This window comes from Phlebotomus papatasi, chromosome 3, assembly GCF_024763615.1.
Source record: "Phlebotomus papatasi isolate M1 chromosome 3, Ppap_2.1, whole genome shotgun sequence".
Lineage (NCBI taxonomy): Eukaryota > Metazoa > Arthropoda > Insecta > Diptera > Psychodidae > Phlebotomus > Phlebotomus papatasi.
In genome coordinates, this window is record NC_077224.1 from 85,040,401 (window position 1) to 85,057,685 (window position 17,285).

Here is a 17,285-nt window from a genome sequence, read left to right on the forward strand (position 1 = left end):
GTGAGTGCTCTTAACATCATTCCAATAGAGCTCTATCGCTTTCTTGCTTGCAAAAGTCTTCTGCAACATATTCTGAATAGGAAGTAGCATAAAAAATGCTTTAATTTAGATTCATTTTGTAAAGCTGCCTCTACATTGGACAAATTATGTCAATAATAAAATTGAAAAGAATTATTGATATAAAATTATTTAACCCTTTAACGACGAGACACTTTTTACGGACTGAAAATCACCAATTAAAATTAAACTGAGTGACAAACATAATCAATGATAAATCTTACATCTAACCTTGGAAAGTCCAAAAGAGTCTGATTCGGTGTATTTTGTTCTTCTATGAACAATAAGGACAAAAATAACCCAAATATTTAAGTAATTTTTCTGACAATACCAATGAATAATGTTTTTCGCTTTAATGAAAAATATTACGTATGAGTATTGTAGTTTTTATTGCCAAAAGGGTTTTGCTTAAAAAAATTGGAAGTATAAAAAATAAATAAAATCAATTATAAATTTTAGAATATAAAAATTCGCCATTTTTGAGCTTAAATATTTACTACATAGCAAATAGTAAATAGTTAGAGACTTGCAAAAAAATATTCTAGATTCCTTTAACCATCTACTTTACAGTTATGTACAAACATAAGAAAAACTAACTTTAGGTAGAAAATTATTTTCTTTATGGGATACCGGTGTTCCAATCGTCCTTAAAGGGTTAAAAACACGAAATTTCGGTCGACACTCTGTTTAAAGTTTTCACTTCACTATTCTCTACTTAGAACACGGCGTTGCAGAATTTTTTTCTTTTATATAAACACCGTAATATCACCAAGAATAACTCTACTGAATTTTGCAAACAAAAATGAAAAATATTCCATCTTTTTTGACACAGCTGTCTGGAAAGTCTGGAATGTATATAAAAATGTAGGCAATTTTCTTCAATATGGACATAATTTTCCGTAGTGTGCACAGGCCAATATTTAAAAGAAATTTCTTGAATTGATTTTATTGATAAATGCCCAAGTTATTGAGATTGAGCATATGCAAATTTTCTGGGTGCATAAAGCCATTTCGTGAGGTTTTCTCGGTCCCAAAAATGTACATAATTCCGGGACCCCCTGTGTAAGCGAATTGCTTCAAAATGTTCCATTTTGACAAAAATTCGCTGTTAAATATTAACATAATTAGACTACTGAAATATTCTAGTTTGTATCCTTTCAATAGACACATATTTGAATTTAGTTTCATATTTTAATGAAACAATATTGAAGTAGTGGAAGGCTCTCAGGCTTCGCACATTTTTCTCATATTCCTTTAATGAATCTGACTTAATTTTTCATTCATTATCGAAGTACTGTGGGAAAAAAGGGAAAAAATTAAAGAGTAGTAAAAAGTCGAAAGTGGTCAGCAAAAAATTAAATTGGATCAGCAAATAATTCGAAATGATCAATAAAAATATTCAATTTTGTCAGTAAAAAGTAAAATTTTGTCCGCAAAAAGTTAAATTTGGTCAGTAAAAAGTTAAATTTATTCAGTAAAAAGTTAAATTTGGTCAGTAAAAACCTCGAATCGATCATGAGAAGTATTCGAGTTGATCAGTAAAAAAAATGATCAACAAAGAATGGTGAGTAAAAACAAAATTTGTTCAGTAAAAAAACAAAAATGAGCACTAGAAATATTCGAGTTGATCAGCAAAAAATTAAAAATAAGCAGTATTTAGTATAGGGGAAAGTGACCATGCTTGATACGATCCAAGCTTGATAATAACTAATTTTTTCCTACGTTAATCAATAATTATGACTCACAGCAATATATTTTAATAGCTGGTCCTAAGCCTCACATTTCCTAAAAAAAATTAGGATCCTAGCTCTTTTTTCCTAGTTTCGGGAAGCAAAAATTAAAAATGGGCCCAAAACTGTAATTTCAATACATGATATTTCATAAGTATTTCTTAATTAATGTCGCTGTTCAGGAAAACTACTATCATAAACACATAGAGGGTTCATCAGTATTATTATTTATGTAAAAATATTTTTACTTGGGGACACTGTTTTTGTGGGTGGTGACAAATTCATAAATTCTACCTGTGTCCATCCTATATTTTAAAAAGGGTCCATGAATGATAATTTAATTGTGGCAATTCTATCATTAGATGTGATTCTTTCATAATTACACCTATTGTAATCCGCCAATTTTATTGACAATTGACATAGCCTTCAACCCTGTTGCCTGAATTTTAAGGTTGCAGAGTGACATTTTCATGGACTCAAAGTGAAAAAATGGTTTTCACTAGTGCCCTAATGTCACGAAAACACGGCTTAGAAAAATTACATAAAAGTGATTTTAAAACTAATAACCAGTCGTACAAACGATTTAAGCAGATAGATTAGAGTTCCGTCTAAATATTGATGTGCAATTTCTTGTATCCGGTGAAATTTTTGCAGTGAAAATAGGCCTCCGATTTGTCGAATCAATTATTATACAGGAAGGCCCCGGACCCGACTTGTATAAAAGTCGCCACTGAATTTTCATTTTCTTCTTGAGGAAAATCTAAGGATTTCCAGGAACTATGTGAGGTAGGACTATGAACCTAATAAGTGAGACATTTTTTGTCATAGTGCAAGAATCGCTTCGGTTTGTGTGTTAATCAGAAAAAAATCACAAACCTTGGACATCATTTTACAGTATCAAGCATGGTCACTTTCCCCTAATTTTATTTCTCAATCTTTTACAAAACGTGTTCACACCCGGGGCACTCTGACAAGAATAATTCAACTAGCGCCTCTGACGCCAAACTTACAAATCACTAATTCAATTTAAAAATGAATCGTTAATATTTATACTACAAGTAAAAAAATAAAAAGTTAGCAGTAAAAAATAACAAGTTGTCAGTAAAAAATTAAATCTGATCAATAGAAATATTCGAATTGATCAGTGAAAAATTAAAAAGTGACCAGCAATGAGCATTAAAAATAAAAAGTGGTCAGTAAAAAAAATAAGAGAGCAGTAAAAAAGAAAATGTGGTCAGTAACGAACACAAACTGGTCTGTTAAAAAATTGAAGGAAATTAACTTAAGGAAGGATCAGCTTCCTGAGGAATCGCACATCAGTAAGCTCATCTAGGCTTATCACTGGCTATTTTACTGCCAACTTCTTATTTTCTACTGCTCATTTAAATTTTTTTGCTGACTAATTTTTATGTTTCACTGACCAGTTCAATTTTTTACTGTCCAGAATGAATATTTTTTCTGACTATTTTTAATATTTACTACTCGTTTTTAATTTTTAGTTGACCGTTTCTTATCTTTTTACTGGTCATTCTTAATTATTTTACTGATCACTTTATTTTTTACTGACCAATTTTTATTTTTTACTGCTAATTTTTAATTTTCTTACTGCTCATTTTTAATTTTTCACTGATCAACTAGAATATTTCTACTGCTCATTTTGAATTTCGTACTGACCACTTCCTTCTACTACTAATTTGTAAGTTTTTGCTGCTTTTCTAAAATCTTTTACTGTACATTTTAAATATTTTACTGATCGTTTTTAATTTTTTACCGCCTTTTTTTAATTTATTTTTTACTGATCATCTTTTACATTTTACTGATCTTGTTTTATTTTTTACTGACCACTTTTCATTTTTTGCAGACTGCTTTTAATAAAATTACTGCTCTTTTTAATTTTTTACTGCCTTTTTTTAACTTTTTACTGCCCTTTTTTATTTTTTTACTGGCCTTTTTTTACTGATCATTTCGAATTTTTTGCTGACCAAATTTGACTTTAATGCTCGTTTCTTCAATGTCTGGAAAATATATGAAGTGTTCGAAGGTGGAGTGTGTGCGAAGCCTAAAAGCATTTCCCTATTTATACGTATTTTCTTTCAATAAAATTTGGTAGCGTTGTGAGAAACCGGTACGCATTATTGGTGAAAAATTTATTAATAATTTTATTGATTTGAACATTGAAGGCAATTACGGACAAATAAATGATTGGAAAATATCTAGTCATTAGAAAACGATCATTTTCAGTTAGATGATGCTAAGATCCTATTTAAGTTTTTTTTTTTTAATTGAAAATATTCTTTACGTGAATTAGAAGCTATAATAGTGTTTGAAGTACTCTTAAGATTGGCTTGGAATTTCTTGGTGAAATTACCTTATCGGAAAAGCTCCTCTTTAGCTCTCTCCAGGAAAAGTTTATTGAACTATCAAGTTGTGGGTATTCCAGTAGAAAAACCTGCTCCAGAAGAGAATTCCCGAGAAAAGAAGTGTTGTAATGTAAATAATTTATTGATTTTTTGCTTTAATGAGACAATTGGCGCGAAAAATGCCCCCCGGAGGAGGTTTATAAGTGCTCTGGATGATGATGATTTATGCTGGCATCAGTCGTGACAGGAAACGATTGAAGAAGGGCCTAATGACGGGTCTGGTGTGTTTATTTCTTCTGTGGAAGTCTTTGAAGCGCCTTTTCTCACCCTTTCGGGTACTTCCTTCAAATTGCGTTAGGGTTGTTGCCTCGTTGATCTCATTCTCCTCTGCGGAGGCTTCCTGGCCCTTAGAGGCTGCTGTTGTTGGGGGATTGGCTGGAGGTGGTGTAATGTCCATTGTGGAGACTTCTGACGATTCCTGGGATGTTCCTGTGTTCTCTGGCTTTGCGAGATGTTCAATGTAGGGCGATTCTGAGATTTCTTGGTCATAGTAATCTGTTCCGTCGTCTCCTAGTCCTCCAGATAGGAGATCCATGGCTGCTAGGCTCAGGATGGATAGGGCTTGAGCTCCCTGGGCTTTACTGACGGGCACCAGAAGAGCCACTCCATCCACATTCAACCTCACATTGCTCGTTCCATTCTGTTTCTGGTCGTAGTAGAGATCGTAGTCCTCGTACATGAAGTCATCCTGATCGAATCCGCCAGATAGGAAGCGCACTGGTGATCCCTCAATTCCCGCCACAGTCACCACGAAGATGATGAAGAGTCGCAGCATCGTGTTGTGTCCCGTGTCTCGCTTTCAGCACAACTGACGCCAATCTCAGAATCGCAAGTGACTGAGAGTAGCGAAGAAACGGGTTTTCTCAGTGATATGTCTTGCACAATAACTTCCGCAGCGCAAATCTTGTCCAGGGATCCATGCTGGAATGTGTCAGGTCAGTCACCAGGCACGGGATTTGCCATTTACGGTCAACATTTAGCACATTGTCGCAGGGCTTGGCAGCACAAAGTTGCTGGGAATTTCTTTTTAAGTTTTTATTTGGGATTTAAATTGGGTTTAGGATCAGATTATAGTAAGGTGCGGTAACCGGATCGTTTTCCGTAGAGTGCTACTTAAATGCTTATTTTTGGACTGATTAAATTCTTTTTTATTTCTTCTAAATCCATAGAATTATTCACTGTTTCATTCAAAAACATAATATAAAAAAAAAATTATCAAAAATATTAAAGAAAATTATAAAATAATGATAATACTGAAATAAGTCAGCATTTATTAACCCTTTAAGGACGATTGGAACACCGGTGTCCCATAAAGAAAATAATTTTTCCTGACTACCAAAAGTTATTTTTTTTCTTATGTCTGTACATAATTGTAAAGTAGAAGGTTGGAGGAATCTAGAATATTTTTTGTAAGTCTTTAGCTATTTGCTATGTAGTAAATATTTGAGGTCAAAAATAGCGAATTTTTATATTCTCAAATTCATATTTTATTTTATTTATTTTTTATACTTCTAATTTATTTTAAACAAAACAAAACCCTTTTGGCAATAAAAACTAGGGGGAGGCTTTGATCGTTCGCATATACGCTACCTTCGGACACTTCATATTTCTCCCATATTCCTTTATGAATCTGGCATATGGCTTTATATTGTAATAGCTAACCTTAAATCCCATCTTTCCTGAAAAAATTGAGAGTCTAATCCTTTTTTCCTAGTTTCAGGAAGCAAAAAATAAAAACAGGTCAAAAACTGTAATTTTGCTGTGCAATATTTCATACGATTGTGCAGAATTAATATCACTTTTCTGAAAAACTACTATCACAGAGGGTAGAAGGGTTATTAGGAATCAGATTTAAGTAAAAATCTTTTAGGCTGAACAGACACTTTTTGTGGGTGGAACAAAATTCACAAACTTGACTCAGATTCATCGATCGCAAATAGAAGACTGCTTCTTTCAGATATTTTCCAGGAAACTTCATTTTAGATACGATCCCTCATATTCACATCTATTGTAATCTACCGATTTGATCCATCACTAAAAAGGAAAACTTAAAAATCGTAAAATTGATAAACAAGAAGTAATTTGACTCAAATAGGTTGCAGTTGAGTAATTATTAAGCAATTTTGCATTTCTTTGATATAAAAATATTTTTCAAGCTTGCACAAACTGAATGTGCAATGAAAGAATCACATCTGCAATAAGCTCATACAGTTTACAACTGGTTTTTTGACAATCTTTGACATAACCTCACTATTGTGTTGTTTTGCATGACAAAGAAAAGAAATTGTCCGTGAGAAGCTGTTTTGTGAAAATTTTAGCTTGTTCACCTGCTGAAGCTCAATATCTGTGCTAAATCCCGATTCCTGCAGCTGCAGGAACAGAGAAATCTTCAATGATGCGCATTCAAACGTTTTTGTGCATATCCGGCTCCGTGGAGGAATGGTGGAATCTTGTGTAGTCTTCTCGCTTGCAGAGTTTTAGTCAATTTTTAGCTTTAAAAACTTATTGATTCGTGTAAATTTGGTGATATTTGGACTTTTCAAGAAAGTATTCATCAGATTTAACCGTTTCCGGAGTGAAATTCTCGTAGAATCAAGCAAAAAAATGGTTTTTAATGTCAATAAAACATCTCTCAGAAAAGTTCCAAAAAAGTGATATTAAAATGTTTTATTCCTTATAAAAATGGATTAATCAAGTAGATTAGAGTTCCCTTTAAACAATGATGTGCAACTTTTAGTGTCCGGTGCAAAATTTACGGTGAAAATGGGGTGTTCAATGATGGCGTGAATCGTGTGCGATAATAGAAACTTGATTCATCTATCGGATAAATCGCCATTAAATTTTCATTTTCCTCTGGAGGAAAATCTAAGGATTTCCTGGGATTATGTTTGGTGGGATTATGAACCTTATAAGTAAGACATTTTTTTGGCATAGTTGGAGAATCCATACGGTTTGCATGGTAGTCAGAAAAAATCACTGAACTTGAACATCATTTTAGTATGCGAAAGTTCAAAGCCTCCCCCTACAATACTCATATGTAATATTTTTCACTAAAGCGAAAAATATTATTCATTGGTATTGTTAGAAAAATTACTTAAATTTTTGGGCTATTTTTGTCCCTATCGTTCATAGAAGCACAAAATACACCGAATCAGACTCTGTTGGACTTTCCAAGGTTAGATGTAAGACTTATCATTTTGATTATGTTTCTCAGTTTAATTTTTGTTGTTGATTTTTAGTCCTTAAAAAGGGTTTCGTAGTTAAAGGGTTAAGTGTATCTCCTTACTTTACAATTTTTTTTTAAATAATTCTTCCGATTTATGTAACTGAACAGTCTTCGTCCTGTTCTTTTAGTTTCTGAGATAATCGATTTTACATAAACTTCATTTTGACGATTTTGCCCTAATTGTTAATAAAAATATCCCGTCACGTTATACGGATTTCAGACCTAAGGCTTAGCCACAAAGCGTAACTTCTCTAATTTCTTATCAGTCGAAAATTTTTGGAAAATTTTGACTTAGAAATGGACTATTAAGGTGAATAAATCTATTTGAATCAAAAGAACAAATTAAATTGGTTGCTATTTAGGATTTTGAGACCTTCGGAAACTAGGCTAAATCTCTATTCTGAAGACGGTCTTACGGCGTTATCACAGTTGCACATTAAAATTTTAATGTGATTCACATTAATTGTCGCTTGTGAGCGTCCAAATATGTTATTTGTGTCTTTGAGTCACTTAATATTTGGGGTTTTTCTATTTATTGATAAAGAAGTGGACTTGGCCTGCAAAAGCAAGTTTAAATTTACCTAAAGCATAAATATTTTTCACATTAAAAAATTAAAGAGAAAATCGCATTAATTTTTCGCATTAATGCTATAAATCAATTTATATCAAATTTTGCGTGCCAAGTCTACCTTTTTATCAACAAATAGATCAAATTTTGAATATAAAATGATTCAAACACACAAATTACACATTTGGACTCTCACCAGCGACAATTAATGTGAATCGTATTAAAATTTTAATGTGCAAGTGTGATAACAATGTTAGACCTAACCTCAAAAATCATACGTCGCATTTTGAAAAAGTTAACAGAAAAAAAAATCTTTTAAATAAACAGTTTATTACAATTTTGATTGCAGAATATTTTTTATAAATGTGGTAAATTATATTTGCTATGTGACACCTAACCTAAAATTGCTAAAATCACTTCTATTTCAATTCGGAAATCTTTAAAATATATAAAAAAAACAATTAACCTTGCATTTTGGGTCTTCCGATTGTAAGGTAAGTTTGAACCGGTTTTCTTTTAAAAGTTGGAGTGAATGCGTAATAAATTAATAAATTTTCATCTGAAACTTAATTTGTTTAGTTTTGAAATTTGAGGTGATAAATTGGTTTAAATATATGCAGGTAAAAGTAAAAAATAAAAAAATCTAAAATTAAAATATGATCACTTAAAAATTAAAGCTACTGATAAGCTCAGATCAGTTTATTATAGAGGTAGATTCTTAACGTGAGCAAACTCGGATTGCATACAAATTCGATTTGGAACTTAAGATGTATTATACAGCAATTTGGAATAAAATTTCTGAAAAATTCCAAACTTTCTTTTTAAATCAAAATATCTAGGATGTAAATAAACTGAAAGATAGGATGATTGTGGAATATAGACCAGAATCTCCTCAACAGAATCAACAATAGGGTCATCCCTCTTAAGTTGTGATAAAAAAAGTAAATTCAAAAAGGAAAAAAAAACAAAGAAATAAAAAATGACAAGAAACAAAAGTAGTCAAAACAAAAAGATCCAACTATTTAATAGAAATGAATTAACAAATAGTACTATTTGGCCAGAGTTTTTCAATAAATGGTCAGATTATTTAAAAATTTGACCTTAATAAAAGAAATTAAAGTTTTATTCTGAAAAAGTAGCAGAATATTCTCAAATTTCCCGCGTATACATTCAGTCGTATTTCGAAAATGATTTCATAAATTGACTCCCAATTGTAAGCAAACTTGCATAATTGTATGTGCATAATTCCGTCAGGTGGGTCAGGTGCATAATCCCGAAGTGCATAATGCCGGGAGTGAAAGCAAATATAAATGTCCTATTACAATTGTGCAGAAGTATAGTAGACTCTTGATCAATCGGGCTCTTTTTCAATCGGGCGCAAAATTTTGTTGACAATTTTTCATGTTTAATTATGAAGCAAATTTGTTCAAATTTGCTGTAGTTCTTCCTATTTTATCGTGATTCTTTATAATTGAGCGCTTTTTGTGGTATTTCACGGATTACTATATTCCTGGATAGTAGGTAGAGATTTTCGTGTCTCATAAGTAATGCAAATAAACGAAATAAAAGTGCACCCAGGAATGATGCGATTTTATGCTGAGGAATGAAATAATAAAAATAAGTGACTTTCAGTCTCGAGAATATCAAGAATATCAGTATAATCATGATAAGGCTCAATTTTATTTAAAAATAGTTGAAAAATCACAATTTCAAAGGTGCCCCACTTCCCTCTAAAAAAGGTGGCATTTTACGCCAGTTTTGTATTTTACACCCATTTTTTGATTTTTAGCTTACTTTTTAATTAATAGAAAAGTTATCAACTATTTTTTTCAATAAAACGAAAGCTAATTAAATTTTCTATACACTCGTGTTATCACTTTAGCATAATATTGAATAGAATTCTCGCTATGAAGCTCTAAACTTAAAATTGGAGTAAAATGTCACTTTAGAATTTAAAGTGATAATTTTGCGCCCTCATTTGTCAAAAACGGTTTAAATAGAACCAGACTGGTTAGGACCGGATTGGTTTTTCGACTGTTGCGCCCCTAGCGTTGGTCTTACGAAGTTCAAATGTTCTAGAAAGTTTAGCGCTTTGCAAGACCTTTCTGTTGCGCTTTAACTAACCAAAATCGGTCAAATATAACCGAAGATATGGCGTTTTGAATTTCGTGAACTCTGACCCTTCATATCACCGGTTCTATTGTAACCACAGCGAACCCACGCCACTATTTGGAAACCTCATAGCCTAGACTACAACACTCTAAAATTTGAATAACTTCCACAAATGGCGTTTTTGAGAAAAATGAGTTTGAATTTTGATAAATTTTGACGGTATCGCAGGGTCACATGTGGTGACTTTTTGAACTTTCATCTGAAAGTGTTCATCAAGACGAAACCAAAAACCCAAAATTTAGGTCAAAAATTAGAACCAGAGATAGACTTAAGTATTTTTTGTTTGATAGGTATAATCTTCAGCTACAACGTACTAAAATTTCAGCCCGATGCAGAAAGGAATTTTTGAGTTATTTAACTTAGAAAATTTAAGAATTTTCTTGTTAATAATAGTGCCTCACTTTTTATATTCTGCGACGATTCTAACAATTAGAATCGGAGTTATGGCCATTTTAAGAAATATTTTTTTGACCCTTATAGCTCGGATCAGGGGGGCCAGGGTGTGCTCACATTTTCAGTTTAAGTAAAGGCTCCATTGACCAAACATCACCTAATATTCAAAATTCTAAAATGACACCTTCAAATTTATCATAAATTTTGAAAGGGGCGGGGCTTAAAATTTTTCATACTGGAGTTTGCTCCAGAACATCAACCATTTCCAGAACATGAGAATTTGACGGGATGTCGAATTTTCAGTCCGCCATTTTGAGCAAAAATTTTGCATGACTTTCCGCGAAGCGAAAAAAGAACAACAAATTGTATTTCTATCTTTGTAGGGTTATTTTTTCCAAGTCATTGAAGGACTAAGGTAACTTAAAAACCGTTCACGACAGCAATTCGAATATCAATTGCCCAGAAATAAATCATCTAAAATCACTCAATTTGCGTATGATGTATAATACCATGGTAAGGAATGGGTTAAACAATTTTAAAAATACTCCATTGAGTACTTACCTTAATTAGAGACCTATTGCAAGATCATTACATCCCGATCTTCTCCATAGCTTCAGGCCACGTCCACAAAACCGAATTCGGAAATTCCAGGGGAAAATAAAAAGAAGAGTTAAACGATAGTGATTTGACGCTTTATTTATCTTATTTTTGGTATAATCTCGAAGGCACATTTGAATTCCATTTTGATTCATTTGAGAAGAGAAGAAAAGAAAAATCAACATTTCCCTCCGGAGAGAGATTGCTCCACCAAGTTCCAAGATGTTTCCCTGGAGTTGTGACTTTGGTGCTGCCTGTTGGATGGCACTCTCCGGACCTTACCGGAGACCAACAGTGTGGCCGAGGACGGAGTACAGGAGTGTCTCGAAGGGGGTGCTGTGGAAGGTCTTGAGCCAGATGGCGCTCGTGAGGTAGCTCTGAAGGGCCAGGTAGTACTCTTCGCGGGACTTTGGCTTGCGCCGATGAGCACTGGCCAGAAGAACATTGACGCCACTGCAGATCCTCATGGCAGGCAGCATCATGTCATGGCTATTGCCCCAGACATCCTGCTCACTGTCCAGAGCATGCGAACGCAGAGATTCCAGCGTCACGATGGCCTCGAGATTGTGTGGACGATTGGTGTAGATGTCCGGTGAGATGAGCTCCTGCAGATGCGGACCCAGCACCAAATTGCTGCCGGACTTTATCACAGAGTTGGCAATGTGCGCCAGTTCCTGCACCAGAGGCGCATCTTCGCAACTGGACGCTTCGGGAGGTTCATGGAGGTACCTGAGATTTTAGATCAAGAAAATTTCATCAAATCCAAATTTCCATCCATTTCTCAAAATTTTTGCATACGTCTATCTCACTCTTTGGTACTCTTCTTCTTTTTTTTGAGTGTCGGAACAAATTCAATTTAGATTTGAGGGCGAAAGAGAGAGATAGACAAATGCAAAAAAGGATGCAATTTTGATTTGATGAAATTTTCCTGATTTTAATGGTCTGGCGAAGGCTTTACTGTTAAACATTTTGTTAAAGTCTTCGGTTTTTGCTTTGAAATTAATTTATTAATTTAGATAATAAAGTTAGTCTAGAACGGATTTAATAACCATGGCTTTTCATTGCTCAAGAATCAATTCGAATTCTAAACTTTTCGAAGATTTTGACAGGCAATTCGAAGAAAATTTTGACAGTTGAAATCTGCTTCATCGTTTTGACAGTCATTTCTAAACGCATTTTCAAAATGTTAAAAATCGATTTTAGACACGAGTGTTTCAAAAGGTTTGACAGGTAGCTCTAAACTGGATAATTTCGTCAGATGATCCTGATTTTTAAGAATTTGACAGCCAAATTCTAAACCTAATTTCAAATATTTTGATTGTTCTTTTAAAACGCTCTACAGATTTTTACAGTAAATTTTAATAGTTGATTCGTAACATTTGGGAGACTTTCATAGCCGATTCTAAATGTTTCTAAAATTATCATAGTTTATTTTCGTCATTTAGAAAATTTTGGCAGTTGATTTTAGCGCTTCAAAAATGTTGATAGACAATTTTAAGCACCTAGAAACGTTCGACAAATTTGAGCTCATTCTAAAATTTTCAGAGATTTTGATAGTCCCTTTCAAATGCTTTAATTTTTTACAGCCAATTCTAAACGGATGAAGAATTTTGAGATTTGGTTCTAAACATTTAGAAGACCTTTACAGTCGATTCTGAACGCTTCAGGAACTTTGGGGTCCGATTCTAAACTCTTCAAGAACTTTACGATCTAATTTTAACCGCCTTAGCAACTTTGGGATCTGATTCTAAACGTCTTAGCAACTTTGCGATCTCATTCAATACGCTTCAAGAACTTTACGATCATCTTCTAGACGTTTCAAGAACTGTGAGGTCTGATTCTGAACATTTCAAGAACCTTGTGATTTGATTCTAAACGCTTCAAGAACTCTAAGATATGATTCTAAACGCTTCAGCAATTTTACGTTCTGATTGTAAGCGCTTCAGGAACTTGCGATCTGATTCTAACCGTTTCAAGAACTTTAAAATCTGATTTTAAACGCTTTAAGAACTTTACGATCAGATTCTAAACGCTTTAAGAATTTTACGATCTAATTCTAAACGCTTCAAGAACTTGACGATCCGATTTCAAACGCCTTAGCAACTTTGCGATCTGATTCTAAACGCTTCAAGAACTTTACGATCATCTTCTAAACGCTTCAGAAACTTTGAGTTCTAATTCTAAACACTTAAAGAAGTTTGTGATTTAATTCTAAATGCTTCAAGGACTTAAACATCTGATTCTAAATGCTTCAAGAACGTTATTATCTGAGTCTAAACGCTTCAAGAACCTTACGATCCGATTTTAAATACTTAGGAGACTTACAGCCCATTCTAAAAGTTTTAATAATTTTTACAGCCGAATTTAAACACTTGGGAAGGTTTCGTATGCCTCTAAATATTTCCAAAACTTTGACAGCCAATTCTGAACGCTTTAGGAATTTTGAGATGCGATTCTAAACACTTTAAGACTGTTACAGTCGATTCTAAACATTTTAATAATTTTGACTGCAGAATTTAAATACTTAGGACAGTTTTGTGAGCCCTTCAAAATATTATACAACTTTGATAGCCGATTCTAAACTCCTCAACAACTTTAAGATCTGAAACTATACACTTAATATTTTTCCAGCCGATTCCAAACGGTTTAAGAAGTTTGAGATCCGATTCTAAACACTTTAAGGCTGTTACATCTGATTCTAAACGCTTTAATAATTTTGACAGCCAAATTTAAACACTTAGAAAGTTTTCCAGAACTTTGACAGCCAATTCTAAACGCTGCCAAAAGTATGATAATCAATTTAAAATGTTTTTAACATTTTGAATAGTCAATTCAAAATCTCTCTAAAGATTTTCAGTTTTTTTCCAAATGCATCAAATGTTTGAAAAAAGTTGACAGCTGATTCTAAACTCTTCAAAAATTTTAATATATGATTCTAAACACTTACAAGACTTTTACATTCAATTCTAAACATTTTACAAATCTTGGCAGCTGCATATCAACCTTTATAAAACTTTCAGACGCGATTCTCAAAGCTTCCAAAATTTTGACAGCCCATTCTAAATGTTTTAATAATTTTGACAGCAGAATTTAAAAGCTTAGGAAGGTTTTATAAGCCATTCTATATGTTAAAAAATTTTGCCAGCTGATTCTAAATCTAAACAATTCAAGAAAATTTTGGGGCTGGATTTTAAATACACATTGAAGACTTACAGTTGACTTTAATCATTTGAACACTTGGAAAGGTTTCATGTTTCATATATCATTCCAAATATTTCCAAAAGTTTGACAGCAAATTCTCAACGCTTCCAAAATTATGATAGTCAATTTGAAATATTTTTAACATTTTGATAATCAAATCTAAACCTTTTCAAGGAGTATGAGTCTCTATGAAATGTTTGGAAAATGTTGACAGCTAATTCTAAACGCTTCAAGAGATTTGAGATGTGATTCTAAACACTTCAAAGACTGTTACAGCCAATTCTAAACATTTTAATAATTTTGACAGACGAATTGAAACCTTTAGAAAAATTTTACATGCTATCTCAATGTTTCTACAAGTTTGGCAGCATATTCTAAACACTAAGTTGATTGACAGCTGTCGAATTTTCGAAACGTCAAAAACTTGAAATACTTGAAATGAGCTGTCTTGAATGAAAAACTTGAAATGACCTGTCAAAAACTTGAAATAGCATCTGTCAAATAAAGAAAATAACTCAAAAATTATCGAAACGTAAAAATTCGGTATTCATTTTTTTCTAATGTAGAAGTAATTAGTCTAAACCTAAACCCTCTAGAGGTTTAGGTTTAGACTAATTACTTCTAAATTTGAAATAAATGAATACCGAATTTTTGCGTTCCAATAATTTTTGGGATATTTTATTTGACAGATGATACTTCAAGTTTTTGACAGCTCATTCTAAACATTTCGAAAATTTTACAACGGATTTAAATATTTATCCAACCGATTATGAATCGGTAATTGAATTTAGGGTATTTTTTTAAAATCATTATGAATCAGTTTAAATCTCTCGAAAAAATATTGCAGTGTTCTAAATTTTTTTAGTCCACGAATTTCTAGGACGACCTGCGCATTCATTATGGCCATCAATCAATAAAAAAAGAACCAGAAATAGACCATTCATAGCGTGGCTGCTGTTTGTGAATTTTGCAAACTTCCCTCTAGAATCCCTCCTGAGTACGTCCCTGAATCCCAGCCAGAGTTCTTTGTTCTTTGGGATTTTTTTTTAGAAAAAAGTTTTCAGGCATATGCAAAAAAAATCCCTTTCGCTCCAATTCTTCGGAAAATTTATTCCGGGCAATCCGGGAATAATTTTTTTTCGAGGAAAATCTTACCTGAGCGGATGCAGGAAGAAGCGCGTTGGGATGGCCACTGTGTCGGCGAGGTAGAGGATGGGAAACGGCGTATCGGCAGCTGTTTCCCCGCGGAAATGGATTGAAGTGCTTGTGTCATGGTAGATGTCTGCAAAGACAACGGTATTCTTGCCGCCAAGACCCAAGGCACTTGGTGATTTTTCGTACATGGAAAGGAGGGTCTGGATGGGATCATCGGCGTCCACGGGGGACGAGATACCGATAAAATTGTATGCAGCTGCAAAGATGAAATTGAGCGCTGAGGCAAGGATTTGGGGATGGATTTTGTTGCTGACAATGAGGTCTATGAGGACATTGCATGCCTCAGCTGAATTGCACTGAAGGATGGGCTGAGAGAGTGTGCAGGAACCACAGCGCCACTCAATCTCATGCTCATCCGTTTCCCGACGCAACCACGCCAGTGGATTGAAGCAGATCCGACAGAGGCGACTCTTTGTCCTGCAGATATCAGCCAGCATATCCTCCACCAATTCTAGGTTATCATCCAGCAGCTGACGCTTCATGTAGTCCCTCCACAGTTTAAATTCAATGTGACTGTGTGAGATGAAGAATACGCGCGTAAGTAAAAATCTTCCGAGATCTTCGTGTTTTTCGCGCGGGATTATTTTTAGAAACTGCCCCAAGGACGCGCCACTGGGAAGATTTCTTGAGGAAAAACTTTTCCCAACACCACCAAACACTCTACTTCCCCAAATGCCACATTAATCACCGTGTGACTCTTCTGGGTTAGATGAAAAATTCTTCCTCACCAGGCACACTCGCCCTTATCTCTTTCGCGTCCATAGGGTCATATATGACCCGGGGAAAAAAGTTTCTTTTTGGCTATTTACATTAATTGAAATCTAACTGGAGTCTTGAGAAAATGAGCCAAGAATCTTACATCCTTCTATTATGATGTCGTGCACGAACATATAGATTTCAATTAATGTAAATACCCAAAAAAAACTTTTTTCCCCGAGTCATGACATTACCCTATGGACGCGAAAGAGTTATGGCCCGAGCCAATGGAATTCAAAATCAATAACCGTAATTTATTGATTTTAGCGCGCGCCGCCTGTGCAACAAGTTGACGGCCATTCTAACCTTGTAAACTCGCAGAAGACAAAGTAGGACAGCTCCCTTTCATCGAATTCACACACATCCAGCAGTGGATTATCCATTGCACTGTCTGAGGGCACTCCGGAGCGCCCCAGTTGGACACAGAAACCAAAGAAAATTAATGAAAAATTGCAAATTATAAACAAAAACCAAAGAGAGGCACCACAGAAAAGAAAACACACTTTCGACCTTTCGACCAGTCGCAGATGTCACTATGGCGCTGCGGTCGTTTTGACTGTCTGTCACCGTACTTTTTCACCGTCGCGGCGAATTTCTTCCAAATTCAAAACCATAAATTCGTTTCTTGAAAAACCTAGTGGTAGCCATATTTTTTCTTTGAAAAGGAAAAGCTCTTTGTCTTGGGATGTAATGCTCGAGATACACTTACGACTTAAGCCAAGAGAAAGCTTAACCCAATCCTCATCATGGTATTATACATCATACGCAAATTGAGTTATTTTAGATGATTTATTTCTGGGCAATTGATATTCGAATTGCTGTCGGGAATTATATTTTTACAGTAGAGTCTCTCAAATCTGAATCTCTCAAATTCGAACGCCGTTTGGATTCAAAATGTCAATTGTGAGGTTATGTTAGAAAGTTCGTATTCTTGGTGAATGAAAATCATA

At 34.0% G+C, this 17,285-nt stretch overlaps 4 protein-coding genes across 4 annotated transcripts in view; 2 read left to right on the top strand and 2 right to left on the bottom strand.

The window, feature by feature from the left end:
* Positions 1 to 17,285, top strand: part of LOC129806138 (extracellular signal-regulated kinase 7) — a 91,185-nt gene that overhangs the window by 28,477 nt on the left and 45,423 nt on the right. The gene's annotated exons all lie outside the window — the stretch shown is intronic.
* LOC129806141 (Na(+)/H(+) exchanger beta-like) overlaps positions 1 to 17,285 on the top strand; it is a 185,523-nt gene that overhangs the window by 10,612 nt on the left and 157,626 nt on the right. The gene's annotated exons all lie outside the window — the stretch shown is intronic.
* Positions 4,271 to 5,072, bottom strand: LOC129806145 (uncharacterized). The gene has a single exon (XM_055854523.1). It carries the CDS (start codon positions 4,980 to 4,982, stop codon positions 4,371 to 4,373), a length of 612 nt encoding a protein of 203 aa, XP_055710498.1. The 5' UTR covers positions 4,983 to 5,072; the 3' UTR covers positions 4,271 to 4,370.
* On the bottom strand, positions 11,237 to 16,889 carry LOC129806142 (uncharacterized). Its single transcript, XM_055854520.1, has 3 exons — positions 16,642 to 16,889; positions 15,520 to 16,092; positions 11,237 to 11,892 (listed from the first exon to the last, which is right to left on the bottom strand). The coding sequence occupies exons 1-3, from the start codon at positions 16,716 to 16,718 to the stop codon at positions 11,442 to 11,444; spliced, it is 1,101 nt and encodes a 366-aa protein (XP_055710495.1). The 5' UTR covers positions 16,719 to 16,889; the 3' UTR covers positions 11,237 to 11,441.

What these genes read in the sequence shown, in the direction of transcription:
- LOC129806145 (XM_055854523.1), bottom strand. Translation starts at nt 4,982, where the DNA reads ATGCTGCGACTCTTCATCATCTTCGTGGTGACTGTGGCGGGAATTGAG.
- LOC129806142 (XM_055854520.1), bottom strand. Translation starts at nt 16,718, where the DNA reads ATGGATAATCCACTGCTGGATGTGTGTGAATTCGATGAAAGGGAGCTG. An exon ending in GTCTTCTGCGAGTTTACAAG is followed by an intron (nt 16,093 to 16,641) that starts GTTAGAATGGCC and finishes CATCTCACACAG; the next exon opens with TCACATTGAATTTAAACTGT. An exon ending in TTCTTCCTGCATCCGCTCAG is followed by an intron (nt 11,893 to 15,519) that starts GTAAGATTTTCC and finishes CTAAAATCTCAG; the next exon opens with GTACCTCCATGAACCTCCCG.